The sequence below is a fragment of the Blennius ocellaris genome (genome assembly GCF_963422515.1).
Source record: "Blennius ocellaris genome assembly, chromosome: 5".
In the NCBI taxonomy this organism is placed as follows: Eukaryota; Metazoa; Chordata; class Actinopteri; order Blenniiformes; family Blenniidae; genus Blennius; species Blennius ocellaris.
This window is the reverse complement of record NC_137654.1, coordinates 14,341,102-14,350,996: the sequence shown is the minus strand read 5'-3', so window position 1 is coordinate 14,350,996 and position 9,895 is coordinate 14,341,102. Positions and strand designations below refer to the sequence as shown.

Sequence of the window (9,895 nt, the reverse complement as noted above, 5' to 3'; positions counted from 1 at the left end):
GCAGAGCAGAGCAGAGCAGAGCTCGTCTCCTGGGACGTCATTTCCTGAAGACGAACTTTAATAGGACACAAAAGGTGCAGTGAACAAGAGAGAAGAGGAAGCCTCAAATACCACACGCAAACAGCTGCCATCTAAAAAAAAATCTCTAAACACCTGGTGCTGTTCAGTACGGAAGAGCATTAGGGCCGTTGAAGATAAAATGTTTGGGAGGTCCAAAAAAAAAAAAGAATCCCTCATTGCTCTCCAGAAAAAAGTCGAAATTCAAAGTCGAGATTTATTTTTTTTATCCACATGCCAGCGCATGTGACTGTGTCTGCAAAATGCACTGTAGACAGTTTAATGAAGTGGTGAAATGATGCTTCAGAACAGTCGTCAGCTCAAGAAAAAATCTTGACGTTGAGTTTCGACTTGCATGAGGACGTGCATGAGGATTTGATCTTTTTTAGCTCCAAATATTTTTTTGGTGACCCTAATACTTTCCCGTAGTTCAGAGAAATTCAGGGACGTGTGAGGAAAAAAACCCCATAAACTGACAATAAATATTGTCTTCATGTGCAACAGTTTTACCTGGTTTCATTTCATTTTGCATACATTTGGAGAATTGTCAGGAAACATTCATTTCAATTGCAAAAACAGGCTTTGCCTTGTTTAATTAAGAGCATAGGACTATAAACACAAGCAAAAGAAAAAAAAATAAACATGAGTATAGTGTAATGCAAAAGTGAATCAATGCACCAACTTATGTTGTTAATAAGTATTGTAAGAATGACTGGTTAGTGTGTTCGCATTGGCCAATATCTCACATCTAACAAATACTGATGATCCATCACATCCTGCTAATTCATTTTTATTTATGGTTTTGAACTAGAAACAGGCCTTTCTTTCCTTTTTCTTTTTCTTTTGTTACAATGAAATGACTCGATCATAGTTTTCACATCACAAGTGTCTCGTGCAAACTCCCCCTTCTATCGTGTGAAACAACAACAGCATGTCACTTCACAGTGGGAGAGACATTGAGACACTGTGGACTCCCTCCTATAATCCTAACCAGGGAGCTCACTGCCGACACACCAACACAGTTGTTGCAGCTTGTTTTGACTGCACACTCTCCTCACCGCTTCGGCTCTCTGTGTCGTAACTCATAATTATCTCACTTGACTATCCACACTCGGGCACGGCTCCATCTTTCCCAACAGGACGCTTGCTTCACGCGCATGCTTCCCGGCGAGGAGGCCGAGGGCATCAGGGAGCTTGTTTTATCAACATGAAGAGGCGTAATATTACCCTCATCTGGTCGGTGACAACACAACCAGTTTGTATTTGTCATGCTGACACATCAGCAGGCTGTGACTTCAGAGTGAAGAACAAACCAAAGTGGGGAAGCTGCTCGGTCTCCTGCAGACAGACAGCAGACAGGAAGGAAAGAACAGCTCCTGCTGTACAACTTCAACAAAAAAAACTACAAACTTGCCCCTTTTTGTCTTCAGTCCGTCTTCAAAAGCTCGTCGCACCTTTCATTCTGAGGACTTTTTGGAAATGCAATCTACATGTTGGCAAAAAGGGGGAACTAGAGCTTAGCAGCACCCCGCCTCTTGTTCTTCTCCAGCACACAATATCCTCTTTTAAACCCAACCCCCCCCTCTCCATCTTTATGTTGCCTCGGTGGTTCTAATGTGGCACACACAAACTGTTTGGGCGATTGCCTCGGCAGATGGTGCTCAGTGTGTGGACAAGAAGCTGAGACAGAGCGGAGGAGGACAGACGTCTGGTCCATCATGGGATGCTGCAGTGTGACCCAAAGGCATACTGGAGTGGACGAGGTGGGACCTGATGAGATCGAGCTGCTGGAACTCTCTGGAGACAATTTAGGGTAAGACACAAACTCCTCTTTGTTGTTTTGAAGCCGAGACCACTTCACTTGGGAGAGTTTCTTCTGGCATTTATACACATTGAACACTTTGATCCTTGAGCAAAGGAATTCAATATATGTGAGAAGTTCTGCAAAGATATCAGCTATACCCCCATCCGATTCAATCAATCAACATTTATTTATGAAGCCCTTTACAAACACTCAAGGTGACCAAAGTGCTTCACAGTAAAAACAGTAAAATGAGAATTAAAAGAATTAAAAACAGAACACGAGTAAAAACATACACGAGATCAACAAGAGTAAAATCAAATTGAATCAAAATAAAATAAGATAAAATGTCACCATGTTACTGTGTATTAAAAGCCGGATGAGTAAGTCTCAGTCACAGTTTAGTACATAATGAACGTTTTAGGTCAGTTGTATATGTGGCCTACCCACTTCTGGAGGGGGAAGCACTGACAGGCCTTTTGCAGTTTCTCTCTGCAGGTTTTTTGTGGCTTTCTATGTGTCACGTTGTGCACCTGAACAGCAGCAAGCATACGTGCAATATGTGCCCACACGATGGATGTTTGTGGGAACCGGATGTGTTCTTCTGACAGATTAAAAAAAAAGAAAAGAAGCTGATTCTTGATTGAAGACAAAACACTAGCTAATTAAAAACTGAAATATCGCCAGAATAGCAGTTTGTGTCTATTTGCTCTCTATCCATCATCACAAGGAGAGAGAAGAACAAATTGTCTCCTGTTTGCTCGGTGATGCTGCACTGATGTGATTAGCAGATTACTGTAGTAAAACGGCTGAAACACGGAGCGGTTTAATTCAGAGTTAGGGCGGGACAAATCCCCACGCGTTTGACGGCTGAGGGATTAGGAGGGGCTAATTACAACAAGCGCTCCTGCTCCTTATGTGTGGCCTTTTAATCGTTATTAATTACAGTCGGAGGTCCCTCCTGTTTGGAGTTCAGGACACATGAGATGCACAGTCCCATGTATGCTGTGCTGGACAACTGCAGTTGTGTTCAAAAGGCATAAGATTCACGTGACTATCTTCCGACTGCATGGAGCTGTAGATGATAGAGCACTCACCTAATAGAATCAATATTTTTGAGTTTGGTTGGAGGCCTTTCTCTGCACAGTTTCCATCGTTTCCCTGCATGTATGGGTTTTCGTCGGTTTCCGGTTATGATGAGTGATGCACGGATGGATGGATGTTGTGCATAACAGCAAAGTCAATTTGCATTCAGTGGAATTTATGCAACTTGTATCAAAGTATCAAAGCTTTTTATTTTATTTTTTTTCCAAAGCCTTATACTTCAAGTCTTCCAATGAATCGTGAATTAACGTCCATCAAACTCATAGATGGGCACCAGATCTGCCATAATGAAAAAAAAGAAGAAAAAAAAAACTTGACACAGATTTAGGAATTGCACAACTGACAAATAGGCACAAACAGGAACTGAGTCAGAAACCTAAAAACATACCCATGTGTAATAGATTTAACCCCGACTGTGACTGGGCTCAGGATAAAGTGAGTGTATGAGGTGGATAGATGGATCACACGAGGATATTTTATGAAACACTTCACATTGTGGCATTTTCTTCTCGCTGTATTTGAAATGCACCCCAGTCAGATTAATCAGTTAATTTTCAGTGTGTTTAACAGGTCTTAGCATTCTTAGCATTCAGTAGCGCAACGTGCAGAGTATGAGTCAGTTGAGGACCTTCCTGCTGGAGCAACAGCTCACGCACTTTTTATCTTTATTCAACAAACATGGTGGTAAATAGTGAGCAGGTGGGTCTGTGTCCACTCTGAGTATTGTAATCTGATTATGTCTGGCTGTGGCTGCTGCTGAATGGCAGGGGGGCAGGAACTGTCAACAATATTTATGATGTGACCTGCTTCTAAAAAACATATCTTTTTTTTTTTTTAACAAAAGATCAAATGATGAAAAGTCTGACACAGTTTTCAAAAGATTGGTTGCGTGTGTGTGTGTGTGTGTGTGTGTGTGTGTGTGTGTGTGTGTGTGTGTGTGTGTGTGTGTGTGTGTGTGTGTGTGTGTGTGTGTGTGTGTTTTCAGGGTTTGGAACCTGGGAGAAACCAGACTTCAGCTGTCAGTGAGGAACAGCCAAGATGAGCAGCAGCTTCCACCACGACCACGACCACCGCCGCCGCCCCCGCCGCCACGCAGGCCTTCAACACGACACCCAGAGCAAGAGGTGTGTGTCTGAGAGTGTGTGTACGTGTGCTTCCGTAAGAGAGAGTGTCATAAACAATGGAGACTCGAGCCCTATGGTTCAGTCGAGTCGAACACTTGAACACGTTTCAGGGCTCAGATGAGTTGAGCTGCACGTCACATGATCACACACCGTTTCCACTGTTATTTGTGTTGTTGAAGTCAGACGCACACTTGTAGGAATTTCCATGATAAATGTGGGATATTCAGCTCCGCAGGTTGACTGTGATTCAAACTTTACAGGAAATAAAACAAGGAGGAATTACCAGCGCACCACCCTGAGCTTTTCTTCTCGACACGGTTTCCACTTCAGTGACATCATCAATCAAATTCAACGAGAAAAAATGCTGCATGATTTGCTTGCAGAGATTTGTTTAAATTAGCTGTCATGGATTAGATGTGCTCAGCCGTTTCACCCTAAGGATAGAGTATGATGGTGGAGTCTCGTCTCACAAATAAATCAAGGTTCAATTCTATGCTTGGGAGGCTTTCTGTGTGGAAGTTCCATGTTCTTTCTGTGCACATATGGGTTTTCTCTGGGTATTCTGGTTTAAAGTTCCACTGACCAACGTTTCAGAATCCTGTTGACCCACTCTAATCACTGCATTACATAGTTCTAGATAATGTTTGCGAAAAAGAAAAAAAAAGATGTTAATTCCTATTAATTTATAACTATTTTAAAGAAACAAGAAAACAATGAAAATGACCTTTACAGGTAAAATGATATATTATTTTCCTGATGGGTATATTACAGTAACTGTTTTACTGCTAAAGATAATGTTGTGTTGCATATGTTTTTATGTTAATTGCACGAATACAGCATTTATACATGCAGGATCAATAAAGTCAAGCCATCTATCCATCCATCCATGCATCCATTCATCCCAAAAACGTTGTGAGCAGCACATATGTACTTGTTCTTTTTCCTTCGGCCTCCAGAAGGTGCTGTGGGGAAGGAGCAGAGATGAGCTACACCACAGGATTTACTCCCAGCAGCCAATCAGAGGCTGGGAGGGCCAACCTGCCCACATGTATGGAGAGATATTCCACTCCTCACCTGTGTGTCTGTACGACAACCACACGCAGGTAACTTGACACCAGCCTCATTAAGGAGGCAGCAGGAAGTTTCTAAGGAAAACCACAGGCCTGAAAAAAATACCCCAATTAACTGGGGATATATTACACTGATAGCATATTTTTGCTCTATCTAAAAGGAAAGCTTGAGGGTGTCAAATTAAAAAAATTAAAGAAGAAATATTTTTATATATTTCAGAACTGGTAGTTTTACTATAAAAACGGTAGGCTATCAATAATTCTAATAGTGTACTATCTGATTGGCTCTTTTCCCACCTAAGCTGTCATTTTTTAATGTTTTTATTTTGTTTGTTTACACAGGAGACCACTGAACATTTCCTTGTGTTGTTTTCGTTCCACCTGCTGATTCTATCTGTGGACCACCCGCGAAAAGACTTTGTTTATGAGGTATGACTTATAAATAAAAATAAATTATGAAACAGATTTGGACATTTCAGACTTTCCACTGCTGGCAACATCTCAAACGTTTTAGTAGCAGGTGCTTGTCTGATAAATCACTTCAGTGTAGCAGAGGCACCGTGTGAAATGTGTCCGAAACAAAGGAGAAAACGATGATTTCTGCTTTTGGGTTAAATACTACACACTGGAGTGGTTTCAATTCATGAAAGTAATCAGTTGGGGAAGTCTCACTTCTGGGAAGAACAAGGCATGCAGAAAAAAATCCAAATATCATTGTCATCACTCAAACACGCCAATGGATGAATAAAAACAATGCACGTAAGCTTAATATCTTTTATCCATTTCACTTCTCGATGTTTGCAATAACTGATGGTCTGCAGTGAGTTCCACTACCTTTTCAGTCAAAACAAGCATTTCTGTCCCACTTCGACTGAATAAAACACAAAATATCCATCTACTATATATTTCACAACTGTAGTTACCGTTGCTATTAACTGATGTAACGGATTGTGACATGTATTTTTTAATTCACCACTTTACATATCACAACCAAACCAAGACAAGTCAGTACCTCCACCTCCAGGAGTTTATAGTTAATAAAGGGCAGAGACTTCCCAACCCGGGAATTCACAATGTTAGAAGGTGAATATAGTCTTTGTTCTGCCTCTTCATGGGAAGATTTGAATCTATATGTTTGCTCTCAACAGAATCCAATAAACCTCTTGAATGTTTAAGTACGTGACAGGACAGTATGGGCTTGTTGACGAATCACTGACTTGACAGTCAGGTCACAAGTGTTTGACTGTTTCTCATGATCAAGACTGTAAGTGACAGAAACACAAGTCAGTGACTAATGACCGGGGAACTGAACAAGTAAAATGATTGGAACAGAGTTGTTGTGGTGGCGTAATGGTAGGAGAAAATCTTCAACAATGCTGGAGGCCAAACTCTCCTGATGCATGTTTTGGATGTGCTCTGTCTATCTATATAAGAGGTTTTCATTGTTTCTGCTCATAATCTGAGTTGAAAAGCAGCAGACGTGTTGTCTTTCTTTAAGTCTGTCTGGTCTTACCTCGCAGGGCATCCTTCCCCTTTCTGGACTTGCTTTCCAGGCCGTCTCCACGGATCCTGGCGCCTCGCTGCCACCGCACATGTTTGAGATCAGCAGTGAGTCAGTGGAAAACTACCGAGCTCAGCTTGGTCACAGAGTAAAGCGCTGACCTCTGCTTGTCCCCCTCTTTCTCTCAGGTCCAGTGGTGGACTCCAAGCTCTTCATCTGCCCCACTTCTGCAGAGTTACAGAGGTGGACGAAACACATAGAAGACAGGAGATACAAGTCTATGGCACAGCCCATGAGTCCCTCGCACTGCGCTCTCTCCTATCTAGTAATCTCTAACAGTCGAACATCTGTACATTGGAGGGCGATGTTGTGAAACTGCCGTTGGCTAACACACCGGTCACATCTTTGGCCTGCAGTTACCATGTGATGAGCACTGGAAAAGAGAAGAGCTGAAGAAATACCTGTTGCAGGCACCAATATGGCAGTGGGAGGGAACGCCCATACACCACATGGGCCAGCCGGGATACATCTCCATTGTTCACATCATCAACACACAGAGACAGGTAGCAAACACACACAGGTGTCTGAACAACCGGATTTATTTCAGGAGTCATGTAAAACTGCTATTAAATTGCTCATATTGTTCTCGATTGCAAGTAAAAGTAACCTTCTCAAAGTATCAGTAACCGTAAAAATGCATTTTAAATGGAAGACATTTGATCGAGTTTGCAAAATATTGATAATTAAATACAAACAATACATGATTTTTTTAAAAATTAACAGTGATACTGCTTTAGTAAAGTGAATATTTATACTCCACCCATATAACCACTTTTAAAATGACACTTTCGATTGCGCATAAAAGAGGAAACATAAAGTCTTCTTACTGATTTGGATTGTCGCCCTGTCAAACCACATTGTTACTACAACAAAATCTGAGACCAAAAACAAAACATCCCTGTATGAAACATCAATCACAGTCTTTGGAAAATCCTTTACAAAGACTCTTTTATATTGTGTGTGATCATTGTGAAGTGTCAATCTGAGCGTGATAGAGAGCATCGCTTCAGTGTTTTATGTTTGGCGTAATACGACAGCGACATGGCCGGCTTTGTTCTTTCAGGGTCTCCAAGAACGACTGATGGTTCTCTTCCCTCAAGATGTGCTGCTGCTCTCTGTCGACAACAGGCGGCTGAATATAAGATATGAGGTAGAATAAAATGACCCTAAACCTACAATAATACCTGCACAGCCACGATGTCCTCACTCAGTGTTCCACACAGTGTTTGTTCTTTAGACACATGACTGACTGTACAGCTTCTCTAACTCAAATCTGTCATTTGAATCACGTATCAGATCTAAAAGAATTTCCTCAATGTGTGTTGTAACAGGGCAGGTTGGCCCGACACAGCATCAAAGCCATGGAGCGCTCGGCTCTACCTGGACGGATGGAGTTTGAACTCACAGGTATTGTGCATGTTTCCTGTACTGCAAACACACATGTAGGACGACGACCTTCCACTACAAAAAGTGATTCATGCCGTCATTTCACTGCTATTTTGTCAGGTGAGCTGATGGAGCCGCTGCAGATCTCCTGCACCTCTCCAGAGGATTATCAGAACTGGATTTTCCAGTTACAACAGGTTAGACTGTTTCATCTTCGTGACATTTTTTTATACAACTCGCAAATGTTTTATCAATGCAATCAGATCAAGTGTTAAGAAGAAAAAAAATCACAACTGTGAAATTATGAAAAAGTGCATCATGTCTTGCAATGTCTGCATTGAAATCTTTTCAACATTCTGAACTTTCAAGCTGTGTCCTAAAATTGCTCCTCTGTGAAAAAGAAATAGCTAAACCTGAACATTGGTTTACTTTAGCCCCACACATTAGGAGCTACTGCTGTAACTCCACCACTAAATTCCCATAAACTCTAAATCTACAAAGCTGTAATGTACCTTATGGCTTACCTTATTGCTGTCTGCATGGCAGTTCATCTCAGCTGTCTTCTTGATACTTCTTCTCGTTGTGCCGTAATCCAGGTGTCACTTCAGGCTGATGGAAGTCTGTAACAGGCAACACTCCATGTGTTCAAATACTAAAACAGAGGAAATGTGGCAAACTGATCAGAAAATGCAAACAAGAGGAGACGGTTTGAATAATTGTGGTCGACTTGTATCTAAATAGCATTTGTAGCAGCATATCTCTTTTGTCAGTCAGTATGGATCTGTACTGATTCTAAAGTAAAATAACACCACATATCATTCACAAGAACAGCGTGACTTATTGACCCAGGAAACAGAAACAGTGTTTAATGCTGAAATAAAGGAGGCAAGTCTGTTTTTGCTTCCTCTTGCCAAATTGGAAAAAAGCTCAAAAGCAGAGCGATCACGGCACAGTTTAATGGTGCATTTATTGTTGGCGTTAATGCTGAATTCTGATACTGACGGTACAAATTCAATTTAAAATGTTTGCTTTGACTGGATTGTAAACCTTTAAAAGTCTTGATGTGACTACATCTCCTACATGTCTCTTCCTGCAGCTCCAGCATCAATAACCGTCACCTTTAAATACTTGCCAGCGTTGCTTTAACTGCGAAGCAGCTTTAATGAGACGGGATTTTCTCTCTGATCCTCAGCTGGACCGAAGCAGTCACGTTCCTGTGAGTCACGCTCCTCCTCCCATCATGCCAAAGCTGCACAGGGGCAGGAAAGAGTCCCAGGAACCGATAATAACAGCCGACAAATGTCACATCAACGGACGCAGCTGACTCGGCAACAAAAAGGAGAGAGACGTGTAGATAATGTGTACAGATACTTAAAGTGTGGACACATCATGCTCTTAAAAACAAGTGTTGGATGTAGATGCTAGATAAAGAAACTGTACATATTTGTATGTAGACATCACTTTTTTTTCTTTTTTTTTTTACAATAAAGTAACAAAACTCTAAAGACTCATTCATTTCTTACAACACAAGGTAAGTATGTGTGTTTATTTCAGTGGTTAAACTTGTACAGTCGTGTCCAGTAAACATCCAGTGTGTTACAGTCATTAGGAATTGAAGGATTATCACAAGTATTCGTCTGATGTTTGTGCATATAAATTACAGTCAAAACAGTGAATGACCCACACTCTACTCTTTATACATGAAACCATCTACAGTGAAGAACATTTATGTCAGAATCTCCTTAGAGAACAACCAGCTAGAGGAGTATAAATACACGTCGCTGCAGCAGCA

At 41.3% G+C, this 9,895-nt stretch overlaps 1 protein-coding gene across 1 annotated transcript; it reads left to right on the top strand.

The window, feature by feature from the left end:
• Positions 1–1,766: 1,766 nt before the first annotated feature.
• On the top strand, positions 1,767–9,427 carry LOC308130462 (putative pleckstrin homology domain-containing family N member 1; the record flags this gene model as incomplete). Its single annotated transcript, XM_080496863.1, has 11 exons — positions 1,767–1,870; positions 3,948–4,086; positions 5,043–5,189; positions 5,499–5,585; positions 6,677–6,764; positions 6,846–6,982; positions 7,074–7,220; positions 7,781–7,867; positions 8,049–8,124; positions 8,224–8,300; positions 9,296–9,427. Exons 1-11 carry the CDS (start codon positions 1,776–1,778, stop codon positions 9,425–9,427), a joined length of 1,212 nt encoding a protein of 403 aa, XP_080352989.1. The 5' UTR covers positions 1,767–1,775.
• Positions 9,428–9,895: the final 468 nt, after the last annotated feature.